Consider the following 27,895-nt stretch of genomic DNA (forward strand, 5'->3'; position numbering starts at 1 on the left):
CATCCTGCTTTTCATTCATAATGTTCTCTTCCATTTTCATAGCAGAACTCCTGAGTTCACAAAATATGCTCAAAGGCAATACATGACAAAATGATTTAATTTGTTCATTAAAACATGTCCTAAAAAATCACTGTACATTTGGTTATTTTCATAAAGATCTTGTAATCCCAAACTACTGAATTAGGAATATGCTTTTTCATATTTTTCAGCAGTTTTTAACTTTTTTTATTCATCAAAAAGCATTTTCCCAAGTGAATTGACCTCAGATGACTCATGCCTCTAAAAAATATTTGATCTCAAGATGTCAAAGCAGCTTACATTTTTCAATACAAAAACTGATGATAAAATGCCAGGGTTGAGAGCACTCAAAGATTCTAGGGGAAGATATTGTCTGACAGACTCAAACAAAAATCCACAGATAGCAGAAACCAGTTTGTACAAAGTTGAGTTTTCCACCAAGTCTCTTGGTTCCATTTTTGTTCTTTTTTTATGGAAGCAGATAAAATAAGATCCTCCTTGCGTCCACTAAAAAAACAAAGCTAAAACAAAGTAAAGAATCAGAAGCTGACAGTAACAAGTTATAAATTCTGTGTCACAGAACATTTTAAAGCATCATGTTTTAAAACATTGATAGAGAATACCTGAAGATGCTGCTCTATTTCTTAATTACATACAAGAATCCAGGGATCTTCAAACAAGTCAGTAATTAATAAACATTCACTCACAATTTATTATTTTTTTGATTACATTGTTTTGACATGTTTTCATTTCAAATGGTAATGAAACTAAAAGAGAAATAATTTCTCTGCAGGACTGTTTTCCATTACAGCACATTTTGAAGCTGGAGATTCCAGTGTATTTTAAAAGAATGCTAAATTCACACTAAAAGTTGACTGCACCGTGCTCAGATCAAAATCAGATGTAGTGCATTTATAGATTGAGGAACATAAAAGAATCCCAAACTGTATTGTTAGGGTGCATTTAGTCACAATGCTACAGTTAACTTATTTAAACAAAGTTCTTCTAAATAAACAGGTTTCAATCAAATTGGTTTTTAAGTCAAAAAATTTTTAAGTCAAATATTTATACTTGAGACAGGGAAATATGGTAGCAGTTTAGCTTACTGCTTTTTTTTTTTTTTTTTTTTTTTTTTTTTTTGTGGTGTTATTTGGTACTTACAAATATCTGTTTAAATATCTGGTGTTTGTTCATGTCAGGTGACCAAGAACTGCAAAAGGCATTGCAAAAGATGAGAGGGACACCAACAGCTCAGGGATGGTTATTTGAAGAGACTTGCATTTGTAGAGCATCAGAAACACAAAGCAAATGAGCTCACACAAGTGAACAAAGCATTTAATACTAATACAAAAATGTGTTTACAAAAATTAATTTGGCCATCTTCCTTGTTTAGATTTAACACTGGAAATAGAGTTTGTTTAAAGCAGTTCAAAAAAGCTAGAGATTTAAATTCAGTGCTTCTCAACGAAAAAAGTGGGTTTGGGTTTTTTTTAAGATAATACGAATAAAATGTTTCTTCCTCATAATTCAAAGTAGTGATTCTGTTATCACGTCAGATCTTATGACTTTGAAAATAACATGTAGCCCAGACATTCTCCATACTTAAGATCTGGCTGGTAAAATACTTACTGTAGTAGACACAATTTAAAGCTGCCTTTCAGTATTTGTGAAAAAAATCAGAAGCTTATGGAAAATTTCACAGGCCACTTTGAACTAGTTTGTGTAATATTGATCTGACTTATGAAATAACTCAGGTAATACCAGAATAATGGAGTACCATTAATCTGTATTCACTGACCACTTCAGTTGTTAATTCCTGTGATACAAGATCGAACATTTTCTGGTTTTGCTCATGGAATCTAAAAATGTAAAGAGAAACAATAATTTATTAAAGAACTGCCACAGCTTTCCTATTTGAGAAAAAACTGAGTGAAGGTTGCCATTCAGCCAAACCAGAGATGAAAGGAGATACTAATTTGGAGTAGGCTGATTTGAAATGCAAGGAATAAAAAATTATTCTAGGACACCTTCAGGCAGAGTTTGCTCGTGCCTTGCTTATCCACAAAGGAGCATCACTGAATTCCCCAGGAGGCTGCATAACTCGTTCTGGCACCCAGTGAGGTGCATTCCTGTACTTAAGTGTGAGGCAGGAGAACAACAGCAGAACTCTGTATCACCATTAGCACTGTGGTAGCTTTCTGGTATCACAAGGTTTCATCCAGGCAGACCAGGTTAACATTCCACCAAAGAAAACAGAACTAAGTGGACTGTACACCTACCTCACAGAAACAAAAAATAAAGCTTCTAATAAAGCAAGAGGGAAGAGAAGCCTTTCTGCATGTAGGCATGTGTAAATCTGGGGTACTGGCACTGAATTATGAATCAAAGATGCATCAGGAAAATGTCACAGCAAGAAAGCGTGCTGTTAAGATTTTTAATTTTCAATAAATCAGAGACTAGAGACTTTTTACTACAGAGAAAGTGACTAAAATATCAGCTAGGGGCAATTAGATCCCCACATATTAACTGACATTTTTTCAACACCCTGTCTAGTCTGGCATGATGAATAATCCAGGTTCCCTCTGAAGCTAGACTTTTACTTACAGAAGGATAACTCCATTCATTGTATTTCCCCCTCTATTTTTTCATGAATATTCTAAAGAACTTATTTTTAATTAAATATCCCAGTCCCAACTACTCTCTGTTTCAACCTTATTGGTTTAGTGTGTTCTTCCTACAAAGCTGTTTAAGAGGAAAGAGAACTGATTTCTTCCTTGATGCTTGCCTTTTTTGCCTCATCACTTGCTTTTTTCCCCCTCACCAAATTCTTCACAAAAGCAGAATTCCAAAGACAATGGCACGCAGCACAACTGAAGAAGGCAATGGAACCCCAGCCTAGCTCTATTAATGAATATTAATACAAATGGGCACTAATACCAATAGAGGGCATATGTGTTACTCTAGGACACAACATAGAAAGATTCAGACACTGGGTTCTCTAAGGTGAAAAAGAGGGCAGTTTAATTCTGACTCTAACATTTGCAGATTTGTAAAAGTGAAAGTGGATTGGAGGGTGAAATGCCACCTCTCCAATGACACTGGACAAACCAACAGTCCATCAAATTTCTCCTCTTCCAGAAAAGAATGCAAAACAATGAATTATTTACATAAAGTCCATGAGAAAGTTTGTTACAAAAATGTAAACATCAAAAGGCTTAGAAAAACTCAAAAGAACAAGACGACACATATGAATTCACTGTTAAGAGAATAACACCAGTATCCATTAATTCCATAGACACAAACTCAAATTCACTGTTAGATGTGTTCCCAAAATGCCTATTGGCTGAAACCCTTCACCAGTTCGGTTGCAGTAACAGGAATGGCAATGCCTGAGGGTCACCCTCTTTCCAGAAGACCAAACTATCACCTGACTGCAACAACTGTAGCTTGTCTGGTTTACAGGGAAGCCAATTTTTTTTTTTAAATTCTTATCTCTGTTAGGTTTGCCATTCATTTCCATTGTCTCTCATAACCATCTGTCTATAACACAAGTGCTCATCAGGTCCTGGGCATTCCTGGCTCATACAGGTGAACACAGTTGTCTCTGGATCTTCTCCAATGCACTTGCACACGTAATTCAGCTCCCAGTGGTCTGCATGTTTTCCTTTGTCTATTTTTTATATGGTACTATTAGAGAACCTCACAAGAGGTTCTTCTGAAAATGTTGAACTTCCAAGGTTCAGTGCATTTTCTCAAATGTTCTCCAATGTTTATGATCATTTTCTGCTTTAATGTCAGAATCATATTGGTCACATGAGTTTCAAAGTAAGCAGCACTATGAGCCATTCTTATTTGTGTCCATCTCCTAGAGAAAAACAGTCTGGTGTATCCACAGAGAAATGGCAAAGGAAAGAGTATTTTGTCAATATTGTTAATTTCTGGGTTTAATCACTTTGACATGATATCCACAATATTCCAGGGAATGCAATTTTCGGCTGACCAGCTTTCTTTCAACTGCAATGACTTCTTCATACCAAGGATTCATCCAGAACAGCCTGCAAAACAGGCCAGGTGTGGCTGAGTAACTATACTAGAAAGTACTATGAAACTGTTTATAAGACAGGGAACATGAGCAAAAGTTATTTGATGTTAAAATTAAGTTCTGGGGAGCAGCAGGGTGTCTAGATTAGTGCATATCTGAGTGCATGTTCATTTCTGAAGGTTACTGGAGAACCAGTGAGTGTCACTTATACTGAAACTGCTCTCAGGATGTCAAAGAGAAGGCAGTGAAGACAGTGATGAAAAATATTCCTTATGGCATGTACTGCATGTCTACATGTCATGGAAATGTAACAGCAACTACATTGGTATGACAACTGCTACTTTAGTAAATAATTTAAAAAAAAAAAAAAGTAAAGATGAATATGCACGCCTCTAGCCCAACATGACATTCTGGAAGCCAACAGCTCATCTTCAGAAACTATTTTGATAACTATTGCTTAGAAACAAAAAACAATGAAGCCACTGCATATCACTATAATGCACTATAGTGTATGTAGCATATACAGTCAGATATGTTGGAAATACATTTTTTTCATGAAATGCAAAATATCCAGCACAGCATCATACACCATTACAGCACACGAATGTGTAAAAAGATCATGTATAATTTCCCTTGAAAGTGCTAATTTGCATGCATTGATAGTTCAGTTGCAGTAGGAGGTCTACATGCTCTTCTCTACCCGAGCAGAAATATAGTTCAGCCTCAAGTGGTATGGAATTCCTCAGTAAACTTTATAACCTCATTCCAAACTCTGACTGTCAGTAAACAACTTTTTAGAATGACAGTTTAAATCAAGAAAATGTCACATGTATAATAACAGGCCCAATCTTTTCTGTAAATTGCTGCCTGTGATTTTCAGAAACGCAGTAAATTGCTGGTGATTTGCAATGAGTCTCACTGCAAGGATAACTTGACTTTCTCACATTTAACAAAACATTCTTAAATTATTCATGCATATCATTCAATGTTTGGGCAATTTTTAGAGTAATTGATTTCAGGAATCTGTAGTGTGCCTTTTTACGAGATAAACATAAATCTAATATTTGACGTTTGCTTCTCAAGTGTGAAACTGAAAGTCTACCCTGGTAGTACCAAAGATCTATAATATATCTGACCTCACTCATCAAGGGTAAGTGGAGAATGTTTTTTCCAAACTCCCAACATATACAATTATATAGAACAAGACTATGTTTGTGTAGCACATCAGGTACCTCAGAATCACTGGCATGGTGATCCAGGAAACTACAGTACCCATGTCCCTCTTAAAAACACAGTGACGCCAAGATTGTCTTCCATGAGTCAAGCACCTAAGCAATGGCTGTCTGGAAAGCAAGGGATAAAAGAAATATATCAAAAATATATTTCTCGGGGTGAAAAGCAGTGGCATGAGTTGTTGGACAGTGCTCAATGGAAAAAGAGCATCAGAACAAACTTTCTTCTACTCTGCTAGATTGATAAGGTGAGACTGCAGATGGGAAGAGGTTTAGTTTATTTATGGAAGGACATAGTAGGAGAAGTCCTGAATACACAAGATGCCTCTGGAGAGGCAGCAAGACTCTTTGAGAGACAGTTTCCTTCCCAGCACTGCCCCTGAGGAAGTGTCTGCAACGGAGACACTCCGTCCTAGCCCATGGCAGACCTGTGTGAAACCTGTGACTGCACCCCTGAAAACATATTGTAGATGTCCAGCTTTACATCACTGCCCTCCAGGGGCTTCCTCCCCAGAACAGGTAACAAACCCCGCTCTCTCCTTTGAGGTTACTTTGCACACAAGGATCTTACTTTTCATTAAAGAAATGGCTGAGACAACAAGGTCAAACTTCTGTCTAATCTACATGATCAAGGTTTCAATGCATTTTTCTTTAGCCATGTCAGTTTATAACACCTCAGCAGAAAGCCAAGAACTCTGAAATTTCAACAACTCACAAAATGAACACCTGGATTTTTTTCTCCTAAAAATGGTATTTACCAACAGTCCATACAGAAAAATGTGCAACACTACCTTTGGTTTTCAGTACTATGAGTAACTATCATGTCATATCTTCCATTTGTCATCCTGCAGTTTGTAATCTCCTGTGCTTCTTTTCATCTACAGTGCAACCTGACTTAAACAATCACTCAGTGGACTGAAAAAGCAATCTATTAAGGTAAGTGGAATTACAAGTAAAATGAAGTGATGGTTCTGCTAGAAAGAACACAACCCCATGAAATATTAGACCATACTTATTCAATGCACTAACTTATTTTACTCCTGGCAAAACATTTAAACACAAAAACACATTTATAGTTCCATGCTAATAAAGGGACTCAAAACGCAAGTACTAAATTAAAAGGCAATCTATATCAGAAAGATTATTTATTAAGCTATTCACAACCTTGGTGATGTGATGTAGCAGGACAAACTGTAATGACTGAGCTGCAGAACATAAAAAGCAACATATTGTGCAGTCTTTTTCACACAAACCTAATACTAATCCTAATAGAATACAAATTTCTTCATATCTAAATCCTTTTTTGGGTTCTAAGAGTGGCTCTAAGACATAGCAATTTTTTATTCTCCTTTATAAGGATGACTTGTCTTTTAAAATACTGAATGTTTCAGGAATGCACTGAAATAGTAAACTAAGGCAGATGTTTGCTTAAAAAAAAGAGAAACATATAACACAAATTTCATACATCTACATATCCTTCCCTGACTTTTTTTTACTCGAATTCATTGAATTTCTCTAACCTCCTATTATCTACTGGGAGAAGTTACAAACCAAAAGCACAACAGAATCACAGAAGAGGTGCCACAATAAAATATACAAGATCGATACAAGCAAATGCAACATAGATTACTTGAAAAGGCTGTTAAGAGATACTATTAGGCAATATTATAATGTGCATAATACACAAACAGAATGATATAGATAGAAATACAAAGCACTTATTTAACACAGTGTATGTCAAATCTTAGAATTTCAACTTCATTGCATAAGACAAGATTTTGGTACCTGATAAATTTCTAGGGTTTTTTTTCAGCTTTTATATTAAAACCCCCTCCCCTTCTCAAACTTTATATACGAGAAGTGGAGAGGTCTATGGATTGCCTCTTATCTTAATGCTGATCCTGCAAACTTAAATGCATGGTAAGCATGTGAGTAATTTTATTGAGTTTAATGAGACCACTCATGCATTTTAAGTTAATCTTGCATCTGAAGCAGCAGAAAAAGCCCCCACACAGAAACTTAAGCGGTGAGAACACACAATGTGTCAGGACAATAATGACTGCAATTTGCACACACTACCCATGTGCTTTTAGGCTACAGCAGCTCACTGGAGGGGTGATGCTCTCCTTGCCTTTCTGGAGCAGAGTTTGTGCACATTAAGAACACAGGAAAGAATTCTCAATGAGGGACAATGCATTTGTTCAAGGAGAATTTTTTTAGGGACAAAACAGGAAGAATGACTGTGGAGACTTTAGGTGAATGGCACATGGAGGTTCAGGGGTCAGTAAGTTAAAGACTGTTCCAGATTCAGAACTAGAATGTTGTGGATGACTGATAGAAACCAGGAAGGAATACAAAAGGATTTCCATCTGTTTTCCTCCTCTGTGGTTTTCCCTCTGGTTTAAACTAAAGACAGCAACTCTAGAGCTCCTAATGAGAGATTGCAGCAATGTTTCCCTTGGCAGCACAAGAAAAGTCCTTTTGCCCACCCTCTTCTGGATACTTTTTATAATTTCTAACAGCACATAAATACAGAAATTTACTTATGAACCATTCATGCTTTGTGACTATTTCTGTCAACGGGCACAAAATCTTTCAGTGTCAGACAAGACCCAAACAAATACACTGATTGTGTCATCCCATTCCTCAAGAAACAATAAAAATAGCAAAAATATTTCAGTCAATATAAATTAGGAGATATATATAGATATATAGATAGAGAATATTTAATGGCGAAGAAAAATAAGTCAGGTGAGATCCATGCTAGCAAGGTTAAAGGCAGTAAAAAGTTGTTCATGAAGCTTATCAGGAGCAAAAGAAAATATCGACCTTCTAAACAATGTTTACTGTGCTTTGGTTCTTTTTAAGAGGCAAAAAACTAGATCTTTTAATACATTCTTCTGTTTTTTTGGTTTAATCTAGCTTTAGTCCCAAAGCAAACAGAAGAAAAATGGTTTAAAAACATGCTTGAGATCCAGCAAAAGCAATATAATTGATGTCAGTCAATAATATTTCTTAAGACATTAGGATCTGTTAAACAAACTCTATTTCATTGCTTCCAGAGATTAAATGCTGAGTTGATAGGAGCTGCAAGAAGGTAATATACTTAAGAGATCTATAAGGCATTCACAAAACATTCTTATTGAAAAAAAGGTTGAATGGTAGTACATTTTAATGGACCAAAAATTAAATAGATTTAAAACTAACTAATTAACATAGTTTTCAATGGAAAATCATAGCTGAATAAGAGTGTTTCTAGCAGGAATCCCTTGGGGTTGATGCATGTTCTGATGTTATTCCACATTTTCATCAGTGATCTAGAGTAAATAAAAAATCCCTGCTTGCAGTGGATATATTTGTAGATGACACAAAGAAAGGGAGGAGGGTAAATAATGAAAAGGCAGGCAGCTGTACAGGGCCATCTGGACTACTTGGTAAGCTGGAATCAGTGAAACAAAATCCATTGAACTATAGGCAGGCACAAGAGAAATTATAGAACCTGGAAACGGCAAATACGAGTCATGACACAGATCTGTAAACTGAATTCCAGAAAAAAAAAAAAGTTTGGATAAAAGTTAGTATGATCCTGGGTTGTTTAAGCAAGCTGCATAGCTAAAGATGTAAAAAGTGATCTTACTTAGACATTCAGAAACTAATATCCTAGGATACAAAAATCTAGGAACATTTTACAACTCTCTAAATACCTTTTAAAACCATTTGGTTATTTCATGTATTATAACAAGGTAAATTTGTGTCCCAAGCATATTTTAAGATGTAGACATTTGCACAAAGATTAGCATATTGTATCAGAGTAAAGTAAGAAGTTTTTAAAGAAAATGAGGCCACAAAATGATTTGAATTTTTATAGGGAATCACAACTCTAAAACCATTATATAAAGTATACTTTTGACTAATCAGGTAGTCAATTGATTCATAAGAATAAAATATATGCAATCTAACCTAAAATAGATAAAAACATCAAGAAGTAGTAAGATAGTAGTACTTCTTGATAGATATTATTAGGATATTATTAGGAATTAGATATTATTATTATTATTATTAGGAATAGATATTATTAGGAAATTTTGGGTTTTCCAAATTAATTGTTTATACTGATTGTGCTAATGTTCTCAGAGTACACAATATCCACATGCCTAGAACATTTAAAAATAAAAATAGCTACCTCATGGAAAAACAAGACATAAGGATGGAAGATACCCTGCAGCAAAGAAAAGTTGCAAATCAGGGTAGATGTAAAGCACATGAAAATAGTGCCAACACAGCATGAGCTACTCTGAGGTTAAACAATGTACAAGTGTGTTTGAGATGAAGATTTAGTGAAAATCAGTTCCTTCACAGCTGGACATGTATACAGCTTTTCCCTCACTGACTGTAGTCTTTTATCCAACGGGCCACCTTTGAAGTGTTAAAAATAAGAGCACTTGTGAATGCCCTGGTAACAGATAAAGAAACATCAATGTAGTCAAGATGACATAGATCAAAAGGAAAATAATCTGCCTTGGCAAGATGGCCAGTAGTTTGGTCATATCTGATCAAACTGAGGAAAGTTACTAAACTGAATGAAAAGAAAGCTGAAAGAAATCCAAATATCATTGATAATTCACAGTAAGTAAAAGTAAAATGAATCAACTGTGTTATATCTCCAAGTAAGCAATCAGGGATTGAGGAATAACACCTATGCCCCTTGAAAAAGAACTACACAGACTCAGTAGGCAGTTCAGAGCATTTGAACTGTCTCAGCATAAAATCTATCCAAGACTTCAAACATTTTTGAGATAAACAATGAAAATCTTCCAAATCAAGCATGAGCTCTTGATCTATCATGGAACACCCCCACCTCTTCCCCACTCCACCAAAAAAAAAAAAAAAAATTAGGAAACAGCTTCCAAGCATGAGGAACAGTAACACAATAACACAGAGCAGCAATCCTCAGCAGATGGGTAGAACATATTCTTCCCCTGGAACCGAGTATCTCGTTCAAAACAACATTTTAAAGAACTTCTACATGCTCTGTAAAGATATAAGCAGAGAGGGAATGTAGGTGTACAGAATGCCATGCTGCTGTGACACAGAGACAATAAAATTACTCACAAGCAGCATTTGCCCTTGGAAGACAGTGTTAGTCAGGCACTGTTGCCATCCCTGTGACTTCTCTTCCAACATTTCTGCCTTCTCCATTTGACTGAATAGGTCAAGAAGCCCAGCATTACTCCTACTACACTAAAGCCACTCAGACAATAAACCTCCTAGCAAAGCAAAGGGCAGCAGCTTAATCCCCAATAGGATTCCCTCACCCTTTCCCCATTAATCCAAACTGAAGAAGTCTGGTCAAAGGAATTCTGATACTCATGAATAATAAATTCATTCACATCATCAACATAAGCAAGGAATTTCCCTGAAGGACATCTGAAAAAGAAAGAGAGTATAATAACCTAGACAAGGAACAATCCCTCCAATTCCCTGTGCAATTGAAAAGTAGTTCTCAAAGCCCATTCACCTTATAGAGGCTAAATAAATTATTAGAGGAAAACCAGATTTAGGCGGTAAACTTGCTCCAAAATTCAAACCACAAAGATCACAAGAATTCTTCCTGTGACCTTACAGTATCAAAAATCTTCTTCTAATTAAGACAATTTAACACAACACAAACGTTAAGCATTCTACAAAAGAAGAAAAGATTGCAGAAACAGACATGCTGGAAATACATTTAAGGCTTACCCAAGGTTATGCTATTGAACTAGAGCTTTTTGTTTGCTGAAGCCTTCAAAAGAAATTAAAATGGGGAATAAAGGCAGGGATATTGCCATATTGTCCACCAAGAAAGAACCGCTTAATAGGAGCTGAAGGGCAAGTATTTTTTTCTTCCACCTGCTCTTTTGAAGTATCTGCTGAAAGTCAGTTTCAGGCAGGAACACCACAGTTACAAGGTTTGTAAAAATCAAAGACAAAATTGCAACACCAGATTCCTGGAAAGAAGTAATTTAAGGAGGATGTTAACAAAGGTAGCTCACAATTATGTACATCTAATGACAAGACACTAGAAAAAATGGAGAATAAGGAAAACTCTGAGTGAATATAGTTCACTCAGGACCGATATAGTTGGGAAAAATCTCCTTGGTTGTCAGATATAGATCTATGAAAAGTAAAACAAGATTTCTCCCTTGCTTTTCCTCTAAATTAGAGTTTATATCCAAAAGGGCGTAAGCAGTCACCTGGATGACATCTAGAGATGATAAACAATAGCCTGCTTTATATATTTCTTTTCCAGTTCAAAAATAAGGCCACGTAAGTAATATCTATAGAGGGGTCTGGACTGGCGGGCCTAGGCCATTTTTATGAGGTTTGACAAGGCCAAGCGCAGGGTCCTGCCCTTGGGTCACAACCCCAGGCAGCTCTACAGGCTGGGGCAGAGTGGCTGGAAATCTGCCCAGTGGAAAAGGACCTGGGAGTGCTGGTCAACAGCTGACAACTTGAGTCAGTGTGTGCCCACATGGCCAAGAAGTCAAATGGCATCCTGATTTGGGTCAGAAATGGTTTGGTGAGCACACCAGCACAGTGATTGTGCCCCTCTACTCAGCACTGGTGAGGCCAAACTTCGAGTGCTGGGTTAAATTCTATGCTGCTCAATTCAAGGACATGGAGGTGCTGGAGTGAGTCCAGAAAAGGGTAACAAAGCCAATGAAGGATCTGGAGAACAAGTCGAATGAGGAGCTGGAGAAAAAGTTCAGGGGAGACCTTATCACACACTGCAACTACCTGAAAGCAGACTGCAGTCAAGCGGGGGTCGGTCTCTTCTCCCAGGTAACAAGTGGCAAAAGGAAATGGCCTCAACCTAGGCCAGTGAGATTTAGACGGGATATTAGGAAAAATTACTTCAGTTGTCAAGTATTGGGACAGGCTGCCCAGGGTAGTGGTGGAATCATTGTCCTTGGAAATGTTCAAGAATTATGTCCATGTGGTCCTTGGGGACATGGTTTAGAGGTGGACCTGGCAATGTTAGGTTAATGATTGAACTTGATGACTTTGGAAGTATTTTCCAATCTTAATGATTCAAGGATTTACAGTTATGAAGTCCCATAAGAAACATGTAGCATGCTTAAAAATCCCATGAGATTCAGCATTACAATTTATGAGAATAACTTTTTCAGAGTCTACTGTCACCAACAACAAATGCCCTGTACACTCATCAAGGTCTAGGACTGTCTCATATGCAAATTATTACCAAAAAAGCTTAGTTAAAATTACATTTTCTTCTTAACAAGCATTGTCTTCTAATGGAAGAAAAAACCCCAAGCAAACAATGTATGAATCAGTGTGAAACCCCCTTCAAAACAATTAAACTGTTTTCAAACTAGACATCAATTAAATACTTAAATCTTCATCAGAAGACTGATGAAATTACACATTTCCCCATAATTAGGAAGGAGTCCTTACTTGGCAACTGTTGGAACTAAAACCCCAAAGGGTACACTACAGCAGTAAAGACTGTATAGCAATTTTTATCTAAAAACATTCATTTGACCTTAGCAGGCAACAAACAAATCTGGCAGTAGCATTAAAATAAGTATACTGCTTTACACACAGGTCAAATATCTCTACACAGCACTCACTCATCTCATAGTTAGAAGTTGCTGGATAGGCAGCAGATGTGGTTGATCTAATGTCTAAACAAGAATATGATTAAAGAAATAATCAAAATATCTTTCACTGCAGTTTTATCAGAAGGGCATCACATTTGCAAAGAAGAAAATGAAATACCAGAAACAGTCTTCCCATTTCTACAAAAAGAGCATAATAATCACTACAAAGCATATCCAAATATCAAAAAGTAGATAAAATAATCCCCTGAGTAATGAGATCTAGGTTCACCCTTACCTGCAGACGTGTCATACTTGTTTACAACCAAACCACAACTCAGGGAAATTTCCTTTTCTCACTCCATGAACAATTCAACTTCTTTCAGAAACACAAGATTAGAATAGATGACTAGATGGTCCATCTTGTTCTTGTATTCTCTGATTCCTTATTCTGTATGTTCTTGGTTCTTCATGTAAATACCCACGACATTTTCAAGCCTTTTGCCATGGGCTTGAGACACAAACCCTAGGTATGCAGGATTCACCCTCTCTGCATCTCTAGCCATTGCAGCATGGATTCCTGAATCACAGGAATGCTTTTTCATATCCAACGGTCTCATTGGAGAAATATTGCAAGCGACTTGAGTTACTTACCTCCTTGCCATAATCCAACATTTTAGGGTTTTTTGTTTTAAAAAACTTCAAGATCCTAGAAATTAAACCAATAAACTCAAACAAATATGACTGTGATGTTTCTATTAATAAATTTACGTGAGCAGCTCTTAGCTAAGCAGATATATCACACCCATTATTCCCAGAGTAATTTAATATTAATGGTATTAAATGGATTATTAAAAAAACCTCCACAGATATAACCTCTGTTATTTAAACTAATGAAGAAGATGGTATCCTCCACTCCAGATATCAACATTAGAATTTTGCATTCAGTAGGGGTTATAAAAGAAAACCAGTTTTGATTGAAACACGTATTTTAATGATGCTCATTGCATATAATAAATTGAACCACTGTAACTGTCACCTGAAAGGATATAAAATTCGATTTTTGCACCATCTGGAATGTACTCCTGATTAAGTTGCTCAGCAATGTGATTGTATCACCTAAACAAACTAATTAACATCAGAATGACACATTTTGCAGTTTCACTAGCATTTATCTGTGTCCCATTTATTCTACATAAATTCTTTCCCAGAATGACCTTATGTTCAAATAGTGCCACGAAGCCAGTACATGTTAATTCTCTTTTCATTAGACCTTACACAATGTGACACCTTTACACAGTAGAGTAAAAAAGACTGAACAACAAATTAGTTTAGAACATGAAATCTGGAACATCAAAGTCTCTTCAGCTAAACAGCCACAAAGTCTCCTCAGCTACAATAGATTCACACCTTTTTGCTCTTCAATTTCCTGCTTTTCCTTTTTTATTTTTTTGTTTAAGAGAGCACATATTAAGTCATCTTTTGTAAGTCACCTTTTTTGTCTGAGAAATTTAAATTGCAAATAAAAAGAAAATTCTATTTTCCATAGCTTCATCATTGTGAATTCACAGCTCATAGCTAATTCTTCTCTAACTTTTCATGGAAACAGTCATTGTATTCTATACAGAAACTACCAGACAGCTTTTCTGCTCCTACACGTACTGGTGTCAGCCTAACACACCACCAAAAAATACTGTTTGCAAATACCATTGAAAGGCACCTCAACACCATGTGTAATCTATGATTAACGGTACCTAACACCAGCCAAGGCCAGAGCCATTATTCTGAAGTGCTGAAATGTTGTTTCTGTTCCATATTACACTGCATAACTTCACAGTAAATTGGTTTCCAAGTTTATTGCCAAAGTAATTAAAAATTCAAAAGGTTGCTGTTTGAGCAGAACATTATGGAAAAGTATTAAATACAATTGAACCTGGGGATTATTTCTTTTTATAATGAGAGAGCAGCAGGATGGGAGGAGCAGCTTGAATAAGGAAGGTTATATTAGAAGTTCATATTTTAGCAAACACATTTCAGTGGAGCCTCTACTGTAGGAATGGGCATAAGAACTAAAAGGACGAACTGTTTCAAAAAATTAAAAAAAAAAACCCAAAAAACAATAAATTATTTCTGAGAGCTGGTTCAAAGAAAGGGTGAAGGCCAAGGAAGTTAAATGGATTATATGATGTGAGCATTAAAACTTATATTTGGTCTGGTTTTACTTTATATTATCTTAATTCTATTTACTAAAGTACTATTTGATTAGCATTCTTCCTTTTTTAATCTCAGAGAAGATTCTGGAGCATTACTTAAAAAAAATAATTTTAAACCCTTTGAGAATAATAAGGCAGAGGAAGGAGGAGAAGGTGGAAGGGTTCAAACCTCAAAGAAAAAAACCCAACCTTTTCATCAGGTTTAATTTCTGCAAGTTGAATTTTCCTAGTGCATACGCTCAGAAGAGATTATATTTAACTACTGCTATAAAATTAGTAATTTGTAATGTCTACAAATTGCAGAAGGCCTACAGCCACATCCATTGCTTCAGCATGATCTGTCATTGTGCACATCTCAGCTGATGGCATCATCTGGAGCAAACCAACACACAGTAGTAGTAGTGAGGAGAATTAGAAGTTAAGGGTGTGTAGTCTCCCAAGAGCGATGGTGATCAAAAGGATGTGATGATGAATAAGAGGTGTGTGGGAAGAAATTCTCAGCTGAGCTGTACATGAATGTATACACTATGTACAGCAGCAAAGAAATGCACTGTTATCACTCTTGCTTTGCTCTCAGTGAAGGCAGTGATTTGTGTTCAACTGAAAATCCATCAATCGAACAGACAGCACACGAGTTTTGTCTGTAACAGAGATCTAATCTCTACCAAGAATGAGCAGCAATGACAGTGTTGCCTCCCTCTTGTTGTCACACAGCTGAACAGTAAAACCCCACCTGCGCACGCCCAAAACCCACTGTCAGCCTCCCAGGAGACATCACTAGGGTCTCCTGTCTTCTGTGTCCCTACACACTCTCTGGGGAGAAAAGCCAGAGACACCTCAAGCTCTCCAGCTGGAATAACAGTCATGATGAAATGTTTAAGACTTTTAATTAAGATGAGGTTTTGAGTCTTCAGCTTGTACTAATTTTTTTAATTTAAACATTCCTACTCTAAACCATCCTTGGACACTCACTTGGAGTTTTATTTCGACAAAGGCTTGTTTCTATAGATCAAAAATAGTGCAGTAGAAGAGTTATCCATTACTACGACTTTGTAACAGCTTTAGATCCTCTTCAGTGTCCTTATTATTAAAATGCTTCTCCTGACCTCCAAACAAATCTTTTTTGCCACATGCTCAGCAGATTATTTCTTGCTCTTCTTCCCAGTGGATATGAAAAAAACCCTTCCTCCACATAAAAGTCACTTACATGTGAGTAGATGCACAATGACCTATCTTCTGTTTAGACTAAGGAAGTCTTTTATCCTCCATCTATTGATTTTCCATATTGGTTTTATGGATGCTGCCAACTTTATCCCTGAGCTTTTTGGAGTGGGTAATTCTATGGAGCTAGTTACGATGATAATTAAACCAAAATAATGGTGTCTGTTTTATCACCTACATCAGCGCAAGTTAGAAAGAGAATCACTTTTTCTTTCATATTGCTAATGTAAATTCAACCAATGCACTCATTTCACATTAAAGAAAAAGACACAAGCCCCAGCATACACCATAACATCTCTATTAATACAAATTAGCATTGGTTCTGGGCTTAACTTACTCCATTTGAGATGATTAGATGTAATTGCAGAGCAATTAAGGATTGACTGACATGCACCAGATGGAATAAATTTGATTTCACAAGTAGCCAGTATAAAGTTCACATAATTAACTCTCATTCTGACATACAACATTTTGTTTGGAAAAAAAGCACTAGGTTTCCAGTCTCTCAGCATTTTAATAAGTAAATGATCAGTCCATTTTTTACTCAGATGGAAGAAATCATTACTTTTGTCAGATAATTCTATCCTCCAACTACAGATCCATGTAATAATTTGGCCTACAGTTCTGTCTCCTGCTTAATAAAGCTGGATGGGAGCCCTACAAACTTTGATCATCCATTGACCAAAGTAAATATTACTAGGAAAAAACACATGAAAAAATATTGTTTTGCTAAATGACATAAGCAAAACTTCCTTCAGCTCCAGGAGAAAGGCTAATGAAGCTGGTGCCACTGGCACTCAGAGAGCTCACATTCACTCAATATGTAAACCTAAGGACAAGACAACAAACATAAGCTGTTTAGAAGTAGCTTCCTACTGAATATATGAGTGTGTGTCAGGCAAATCCTTGTCCAAAAAATTAGAAGTATCTGTTGAGACAGAGCTCAGTTTGAGAGCAAAACTTAAATCCAGAATGAGGAACAGTTCACAGCAAAGAAGCATGTCATGGAAAAGCCATGCAGGACAAGCAGAAATATCCTAGAAAAAGAAAAGAGCACATCAATGTTTCCCAGCTGCTTAGGTAAGGCATATGAAACAATAGGAAAGGTGTACACAATATCACAGTGCTGCTATGCATTTACCAAATAAAGGTTTTAACACATGGAAAGAAATGCCAGCAACTCAAATACAAAAGCAGTAGAAAAATGGTCTATCAAAAAACAAATTTGGAATAGCAAATGATAAATACAAATGAATACAGCTATTTTCATATTGGATCTGAAATACCTGAGGGATGTAACAACAGAATTATTAACTGTGCATTCTAAACAGATGAAGACTCCTTTGTACAGGAGTACATAACATCATTTATTGCTGCAGATGGAGGGCTGGCTTACACACATTAGAAATTATGGGGTCCGTTTGAGCACATACAAAACTTCAGGAAAACAGTTTGTGTTTTTGTCTACATGCTTTAATGCCTATACTCTGGAATGTGACAATTAGAACTTAATTTTATTTCAAGACAGAATGAGATCAAAACAATTAATGAGCTTATGTATGGAAGTAGCAAGCTGTCATCCTGCAGTGAAGAATTAAAAGGTCATGTTATAATAACAGCTTTGTTTATCTCATATGGAATGGTTAACACTAAAAATTATGTTTCCAATTTCAGAAAAGTAGTAAATGAAAGAAGACATGCAAAATTCATTTAGTTCATATGGGTAGTTTCACTGCTGCTAAAAACAGAAAAAAGAAATTAATACAAATGAAAAAGGTGTATATAGGTATATTTATTTTATTTCTAATCAAATAAAAATTTTTTGGCCCTGAAAAAAGCATTACAATTTATTTGTGCATCTGTAACATAAGTGAAGAAGGATCTTGACCTCTATGTTGTTTATAAGCCAGTTAAAGAGGAAACAGTTGCTCATTTGATTTCTACTGACAACAGCAGCTGTGAGAGAGCTGTGTTTATTTCCCTTTTGCACCCAAGATGACTTGAATCTATATCATCCTTTTCCCGGGAGACTGCCCTAATCACCATAGTGTAGCTATTAGAGGGTGCTTAGTTTATCAAGAAAATTATAATTGAAGGTAATTGAAGGGAAAATGTTTCAAACTTTTGCAGTAAACAGGCCTACATTACCTATGTCCTTTTTATTCTCATTCAAATTTTTCATTACCTGCAGTGGAATTTCCTGGCAGAATTCAAACAGTGAATATTCAAAGGAGATCCTTCTCCCCACTTCAAAAATAACATCTGAGCAAAATTTTAGCAGTGGTAGGTTTCCACTATGACATTTGAAAAGTCTGTCTGCATTGTATGCATGGTCCATGGGCAGATATTGAATTAAAATTACCATTTATTATTGTACAAAGTTAGATTTTCAGAAGCATTCATGATTGAAGACTTAATAAACTCATGGGACGTCAACCAAGAGCTAACTCATTCTGGTCAGAGCAAATGCAAACATGGAACTGCTTAAAAACAAACAAGCCAACAGAAATCAGTCACCTGCCAGACAGCATTACAATTTTCCCTGATAGAATGTCAACAGAAGTTTAAAATTGTAATCAATCTGTATTCATTTCAGAGATACAGTTTCTTTTTCTTTCTTGAAAGGAAAGAGAGAACAATAGGAAGAAAAAAAAAAAAAGTGAATATTGCCTGCCAAGATTTTAATGCTAAATAAACAGCCATATTTGGAAATCTTATTACGGTGTTTGATTTTCTAGCCACACTAATGTACTCTGATAACAGCACTTTTCTATCATGTCTGACAACACAGAACATATTCATGGAGGAAATGATGAATTTTTTCAACTAGCATCTTGGATAAAATATGGGTCCCAATTAAATTTGGTGTGACATAATAACCAAATAATAAATATCCAGTATTTTATGCATATGGGGTAAAAAAACCTTAGTCTCTTAATGGCTTCATCATATCTAGCAAAATTTTCAGAAAGACAAACAAATAGACCCAAAATATGGTGATGTACTGAAAAAGTTTCCTAATTCTATCATTGCTAAGTTGGTATCAATACTCATACCTTTGGTGTAATTTATACAAGAGCAGTTAACTTCCACAGTAGTAATTTTGTGTCTATCACCTTGCTGAGAAACACTTTTTAAATGTAATTATCTTGGAGTAAACAAGACAAAAGTTCCACAAAAATGTTGATATTAACTGAAGCATACCCTAATAAAAGGGAATTTTGTCAACTGCCAGGTAGTATTTTTGCTACTATTTCTCTGCATTGTGATTTGTCATGTTAAGTAAGAGTAAAAAGTGAAACACAGAAGTGAAACTGGAAGATGAAGGATTTAAATTCAAACCTGCTGATTTATAAACCTCTTAACTGAGCATATGAGCAGAATCCCTTGCAAACAAATTCAAGGGTCACACTAAAAGCTTTGCTTCACTTCCTAGGCCCTTAGACAAATATATTACTTACACATAAAATATAATAGTCACTAAAAAAACAGACATGACCCAACTAAATAAAAGTATACAACCTCTTTGTATCATAAGAATGAACAGTTATTTGGCTATTCTTCATTTCTGTGTGTTGCTCCTCTCTTCATCTAATAGATTTTTAAGTCAGAACATACCACGAGGATCATTAATTTTGATCCTCTATGAAGTGTACTAATTTCTTTATCAAGCCTGTAACTTCTCATGAGCTACATAATTGAAGGAAAAATAAACTGTTGCAGCTTTTCATGATGAAATTTTATCACCAAAGGAACCTATCATTGAAAGTTTAAATTTAAATGGAATTTCTACTGAGTAAATTAAATCTTATTTCTTATTAAATTGGTTTCACAAGTTTTCTGTTTGCTGTTAACCAAAAGCTAGGAATCCTAGCTTAATCCTAGCAAGTACATAGTTCATAAATGTTCCACTCTGAACTGAGTGGAGTAAACAAAAATTCACAGGATGGGTCAGGTTGGAAGGGACCACAGTGGGTCATATGGTCCAACCTCCTTGCTCAAGCAGGGTCTTCCCAGAGCACATTGCACAGGATTGCATTCTCTAAAAGCATTGCATGAATAAACAGTGATGCAGTTCAAATCACTAAATCTGCAACCAGTAACAGTGACATTTATTTTATTAATAATGCTGGGATCAGCATGTGCCATGGGCATACTGTGTCTGGAATCATTTAAATGTGGTAAATGTGGTTAACCAAGATCTGTATCATCTGTGTCCAAGTGGAGGATAAAAATCAGCAGGTGTTGTGTGAAATTCCTTGCAGATACAATGCTGAGCATAATCTATGCTAACATAAGTGCTACCTTGAATGAGCATGCATCTCTTGATGTGCAATTCCAGCAAACATTTCTGCTCTAATCAGAGGATTGAATAAAGAATTGGTGACCTAAAACACTGAGTGTCATATAAAGGAAAGTTTTATTCAGATGTGACAAAAGTCACCCTTTGACACTTGTTCTTTTTTTATAAAGAATTACCATTCTCACTGTGAGATCAATTTGTTCAGCAAGTTATCACATAACCTTCTTAGTCACTTTCTTTCAAAGCCGTGTTGGAAATTCACATTTTTTATACACACTTGAAAATTCAACCAAAATGACACTGCCTGTTTTTCAACAATCTAAAAGGACCTCACATTTACAACTGAATACCTTCCCACCTCTCACCTTGGGATGGTACTTCAGAAGGCAACTGTAATTCAGATTCATTGCATTCATGTACTTCAAACCTGTGGCTATTTACTAGCAGGGAGAAGTTCAAATATTACAGTTCTTGTTGGAGGCAAACTGAAGATCAAATTGTATGTTCAAACAACCACATTTTCCCTCTGTGTTTTCAGTCTTCTGAAATCTGAGAGTCCTGCTGTTGAGACACCCTCCCATAAATCTGAAGAAGGGTAAGTGACCTACCTTAGAAAGCCCGCCTACTTCCAAATAGAAGCAGATAATGAAAACATTCCAGGTGACCCACAGGGCAGTCCACACCGTGTACTAAACACAAAGCCAGATGACAGCAAAAAAGAGAGAAAAATAAAACGTTAAGATGAAACGACTTCATACTGAGCAGATCAATAATAAACAAACTGATATCAATAAGCATTGTTCTTCTGGGATCAGCCAACAGCAGAGTTCAGAAAAGAAGCTCCCCCTGCTGAAGTCCCCTAAGAACCACCGGAAATTACAAATTCAATATTCATTGCTGTAATAAACAAATACCAATAAAACAGATTTATTCTTTGCAGTTTTACACTGTCCTACTGATATCAATTAAGTCCAAAATGCTGACTGGTTTTGGGACAAATCTGAGTAATTTTTAAATCACAAATTAACTCTCCTAAAGGAAATTTCAGATAAGCAAATAAAACCTTAAATAAGTAAATATTATTAAAATAACATTTAAATATTATGAAGAAAGGTACAAGAAAAAACCCCATCCCCAAAAGACCCAGAAGATCACTTGATCTGGTAATATAGATTTTTTTTCTTTTTAGGCAAATAGTTAAAGTGTAAATCTGATCTATTGAGAGCCTTTCACAGTAAAATGTACTTTATTACATTAAAATTAGCTGACTACTTCTCCAAGCCTTTTGCCATGAATCTGGTCCTGGGTTCTCAAGCATCATACTGAACTCATACAGCACCCACAGCATGAATGGGACATTAATTCATCTACTCCAACTTTTGCATTTTACCTGTCAGCACAACAGACTGGCACCATTTCTTTATGGATACCCTGTTTACTGACACACAGCTGTACCCTATTCCCAAGGAGCTCCCCAGGCACTCCACCTCAGGAGCATCTCATCCTGATGGGCCAAGTGTCCACGCAGCCATGCTGGAGCTGCATCCACTGGAACAAATGCAGCGAGCAGCAGCACTGCCACTTCAAATTTACACACGTGGAGCCTTCACAGTGGAGAACTGCTGCTAAGAGCTTTGCAAGTCTAATTAGCTGTGGCCAGATATGGATTAGCACCTATTGTTTTCTTCAGTCATTAAAGCTCCACTGAACTACAATGTATTGCACAGGTGCCATCAGTTTGGCTTTCTTGGGCAGTTTTGGGTTTTGTTCCTCTTCCTGTCATGTACAATTAAAGTTTCAGGTAAAGAGGGTTGAACTTTTTCCCCTCCTTGATTACTCCTCCCTGCATAGGGCCATTTCTGTACATCAAAAAGGTCAACTGCTTTAATATAATTTCTTCTGAGGTATGTAGGCAGTTGGGCAACGGCCCAAGAAGGAGGACACTAAGAACCAAAACAAGAATAACACTCCTGGGCCCTTTCCTCTGTCTCATAGAGAAGGGCAGTGTGGCAGCTGAAGGCTGTGATATTATAAAATAGACAAGCCTGTTGTGGTGTGTGAGCAATATGAGGTCTGTACTGTCCATATGACTAACCTAGAGTATATCACATTTTACTACATTTATTGACTTTGTAGTAACTTGACGCCATCATCAACTACTGATTTTCTAAATTTATATTCAGAACATTATGTGCAGAGAGTTCAAAATTAATGAACAACTCATACAATCCCAGTTGCATGTAAAAAGCAGAATTTAGACTATTTGGGAGTATTCTCATTTTTAAGAAATAATTTTTTATCTCTCTGTGAACTAAATCTGTCATCATAACAAAAGGAATTCTATTTGATCTTCCAGGCCAAACCAAATCTGTTAATGGCCTCATTCTGTCCCATGGGCATCGATGCTGCATTGTGCAGGCAAAAACTGTCAGAGTCTGCTTTCCCAGGCCAGGCTATGCTGTTTTACACAGTTATGACCACTTTGGTTCCTGCTCCACCATGAGGATTACTGAAAGAGAAGTGCAGGTGCAAAGTATGTGTGCACCTTGAAACCCAGCTGCTGTGTATGGAGAGGCTCTTCCTACACTCTCACTGATCTGCAGAGATCTAAATTTGAGCTCCTTTTGCTCTGTAAACATAACAATTGCATTATATTTAGTAATTAGTACTACATAATTTTTTTAAGTAGGAAAGTTATTGTCTTATTGGATATTCAACGAGCAAATTCCTTCCTTGCATAGTTTTCTAGGTACTTAAGGAAAGGTTATAAGACAGAAAAGGCAAGAAAACAAAATTAAGAAATATTAGAATTTGGGTTGTGCAAGCCAACTTAATTTTTCTATTTTGTGTCTGTATTGTGGTAATACAATCCAAACATTAGTAAAATCATCATAGATATATTTTTATTTTAAAAGATCTTACCTCCCCCAACACATTTTATGAACAGCTATCTCAATACTCCTTTTCTCCTTGTGGCTCAGACCCTGTTCTGAGGACAGAATACTAATTTCCTCATGAGGTTCACTAAGATGCTCATTGCTGTAATGTGTGAGAGCTACACAAACATTAACTAATTTATTTTATGTTATAAGGGAATGATACAGTTCTCAGAATGCAAATGACATTCTGAGACATGCAGAGATTACATTCAGAATATTATTATAAGCATCCAACTTGAGGTCCTTAAGAGTTAATTTTTCAGAATGCTTGGGATTATGTACTCAGTTTATAAACCCAGTGTTCAGCTCCCTGTGGCTGAACATGCAGCACTTGTGCAAATCAGACCACAAGGTCTCAAGACAAGAATCCAGAATGCAAGGGGAAAGAAAAGCATGTGACAGGTTTTGTTAAAGTCACTCACTTTGTGTCAAAATAGGTTTCAGTGGTTGAGAGCAGAGATAAAACTCAGCTGCTGAGCACAGCCTTCACAGCAAAAGCAATCTTTTTTTTTTTGGTAGCATGTGCCTTACTCTTCCCATCGTCTTCTCTTTTAAGAAAGTCAGGTTTCTATTCTACATCTGTGATCACCAGAAAACCCCCAAATGTCTATCCTTTCTACTGAAATTGAGGCAAAAATATAAGATTTAGTAGGTGTCTATTTGGTTCAAATCTGCAAATATATAAAAGAATCATAATAAGACTGCACAGAAGGGCTTTAAAAGCAACATTTCTAACATTTTGAGTATTTATTAAACAATTGTAATACTTTCTGACATTATATGCATTGAGTAAATTTATATGTATATAGCTTTTAGTTTAAAAAAAACAAAACCAAGCAATATTCCATTATGTGGCATCACACTAACACGTGCTTCAGTCAAGTTACACCTTAAGAAAAGTGTTACTTTTAGATCCATGATGCAGATTTCTTAGTTTTGCCAGCAGAGCAACGGTCCAAATTGCCATCCTCTGTGTGAAGGGACATGTCATGCATGCTGGCAATTTTCTCTCAGTGTGGGAATGGTTAAGGTCTGAGACCATCAGGTCCACACTGACCCTCAGGTTTCACTTCCCTCCCAGGCACCTAACCTGTTTCATGATCTGACCTGCCATTTAACCTTTCTCACTCTGTGTCCTCAACATTATCCTGTCCATCCTGCTGGGTCTGCCCACTCTCACTTGCCCACACCCAGCAATTCCTGCCTAGTTCTTTGGCCACCCACATTCTGAGCACCCCAGCTCAGCTGGCCTCATAGTCAGTGTCACAACCCTCACCACATCTGGCAAGAAGAAGGAATTTCCCACACAGGCTGAATCAAAAAGAAGAGTTGGTATTTTTATTTTATATCCCAAATGATGCACAACTTAAGAATCACCTGGACATTTTTGTAACAGTTCCCTTCTAGAGGAAGGACCTAGGACCAGGCCATAATCCTTGCTTATTTCTCCCCATGATGCACCACATTTTTTTCTTTCTCTTGGTCTTTTGCACTATTGATTGTATACTATGAGGTATGAGGAAGTATTTGAAGTCTTACCAATGAAGTGGAGGGAGTACTCACTAAACCTTACAGGTTAAACATCTAATAAATATCCCTTTTCATAATGTCAGCCTCTCCACAACAGTGAGATTTGACTCTACAACCTCTTGACTCTAGAATCTAATTGAAACCAATGCAGAGATACATTCCATATATCAGTGAAATACAAACTTTTCTAGGTTTGTATTGCATTGGATGGACACAATGTCACAAGAACAACTGGTTAAGGAAAAAAATACAAGAGAATTTTCTAAGTTTGGATATTACAAGGATTGTGGGATAAGTTTAGCTTTAATGCATAAACTATCTCAAGAGTATATTTAAATCTGAAGTGCAGCAACTACTGTGACAGTGTCATTCATGGCATTAGAGGGAATGAATGTTGGCTCGAGGATACTTCAAGGGAAAGGAGCAACTACTGAGTCGTCAAATCATTCCCCTGTAATACCTGGCATCAGTACTTGCAGAGCCTTATTAGTCATATATATGAAAGATGGTAAGGGAAGTGACATAAATCAGCGTGATGGAACAGTAACAACACAGGACTTACCAGGAAGGATAATCAACAAGTAATGTTGGAAGCCTAAATATTTCACATGTGCTTTCACTGTCTGTATAACATTTGCTTGAATATGGAATAAAGCATCCTGAACAGCCTTTCTTCTGTTGTTCTGTTTTTTTTATTTGTTTGGGGTTTTTTTTTAAGAAACTCTTTCCTGGCTTTTCTATTACATCCATTTCCTATATATCATATTATTTAATGGAATACATTAAGGCAAGTAAAGCAGAGATATCCACCATAGATTCTCCCTATTTAAATGTATTATTTTCATCCTTCACTATTTATTAACTTTTTTTTTTTCAGCTTTGAGCCTGGCTTTTGCAATTTTAGCTATATGACTCATCATTCAGAAGCCTTTTGAAGTCCCATATCAGAAGCAGCAGAGGGAGAAGATCCCCAGCTTTAACAAGTATCCTGTCATCATCATTAATCAATTTTAACAACCTGAAAATCTTGCTGGTGATAGCAAGATCTGTTAAGAAAGGAAAAGAATGAACAAGGAAACAGATCACAGCAGAGCTCAGGAACTTCATGACAAGAGTGTAACAGCATAGTTAGAACTGAAAATCAGCTGTTTCTTTCTTCTTTGCAAATGTTTGGGTAAGTCTCAAATGAGCTAATGTGGGGAAATTAGGAATCAGGTCTGCACTTTTATGCCCCTTGGGAACTTTGCACAGATTTAATTCAGTCACAAAATATTCAAATACGGAAAATAGCACATCTGCTTAGTGACTGGACAAATTGTTCACAACATTTATCTAAATTACTAATTAATACAAAACTTATTAGAAATAATTATTGGATTTAAGCTAATTAGGACACTTGGAGTCAATGTTGTCACTCCCTCTCTCTCTGTGTCCTAAGCTCTGAGGACTTGGTATTTTAAATATGAGCAAGTGAAATTCCAGATTTATTTCAGAATCACCACCCATATAGTCCTGTATCCGAGGAACTGTATACAGTGAACATGAACCTCTATCTTTAACTACTCGGAATAAGAATTCTATTCAACATGTATCAGCCACTGCATGGCAGCTCTTAGATAGTGAGACTTTTTTTTGGTAGAAAGCTCTCACGACAAATTCTTTATCACTCAAACAAACTTCTTTATTCAGACTTTTAATCTGCAATGACTATGCCTATGGTGCAGCTTATGTGGTCACTAAATCCTAGTGATAAACTGGCCATACTGGGGTCAATGGCAGTGGAAGGGTCAAAAGCATGCAACTGCTATTTTTTTATCAGTTTCTACTGCAGCCCTCACTGAACTTCTTGGCTCTATGTACCTGCAACAAAAGCCTGCCCAATTGTGCCTGCAGAAGCACTTTCTTATTTGACTGTAGTATAGATGTGCTTCAAACTACAGCCCTACCATGTATTACATTTATTCACTTACTTTCCTATTCCTTACATTTTTCAGAATTTGAGTAGACTGAACATGACATACACAGCAGAAGACGACAAAGTGAAAGCTTTTGTGTAACTTCACTTATCAGGGAAACCTTCAGGCACAGACTTCATTGCACAGAAGACAGATTAAAAACATTCTCTTGATGTTAAACTATGGCTCTAGAGCTGGTCAGCTGAAGTCAAGATTACCATCAGACTATGACATACTATCATGAGGAAAATTTGTGTGCACACATGCCAGATTAATTTTGTAGACACAGTTTACAGAAGTAAACCATTGTATCTGACATGATTCTCTCTTTACTTCAGTTTTTTAATACTGTGATGGGATCATCTGCATTAATGAAGCTGATTTCCAGGGAAGTCTTCTGGAAAAGACAATTGATACTAAGGATCATTTTCTTGAAAAAATTAGTTAGTTTTCCAGTTAAACTGGATTAAACTTAATCTAAATCAGAAAAGTACCTAAAAGTACATAAAAGCATGACTCAAAATACTTCTTCCACCACAGACACAGTACCAAATTCTTGGGATGCTAACCACTAAAAAATCCAGGGGTTTGGATGTGGCTGAAAGTGGATCTATGAACATGGAAGACCATGAAGCTTCTCCATAAATTTGAAGCCTAGTTCACTACTCAGAGCCTTGCAAAGAATCTCTCTGCATTGTGTTTAATACTGAAATTCAGAACACTACTGAAGGTTTGCATTAAACAGACTTTAAAGACAGCAGTAAAAGTTTAGAGGTGGACTGTCACTTTTGCCTGAGTGAATACAGCCAGTGTGCAGCTGGCACTGGTAAGGGTCTTTACTGTC

At 36.4% G+C, this 27,895-nt stretch overlaps 1 protein-coding gene across 1 annotated transcript in view; it reads right to left on the reverse strand.

Annotated features, from left to right (window-relative positions):
* NKAIN3 (sodium/potassium transporting ATPase interacting 3) overlaps positions 1-27,895 on the reverse strand; it is a 310,291-nt gene that overhangs the window by 122,138 nt on the left and 160,258 nt on the right. Inside the window, exon 3 of the mRNA XM_041473740.1 lies at positions 21,236-21,316. Coding sequence (XP_041329674.1) covers positions 21,236-21,316 — 81 coding nt within the window. The remainder of the gene's footprint in view (positions 1-21,235; positions 21,317-27,895) is intronic.

The sequence above is a fragment of the Pyrgilauda ruficollis genome, unplaced genomic scaffold (assembly GCF_017590135.1).
Source record: "Pyrgilauda ruficollis isolate IOZ18807 unplaced genomic scaffold, ASM1759013v1 scaffold30, whole genome shotgun sequence".
In the NCBI taxonomy this organism is placed as follows: Eukaryota; Metazoa; Chordata; class Aves; order Passeriformes; family Passeridae; genus Pyrgilauda; species Pyrgilauda ruficollis.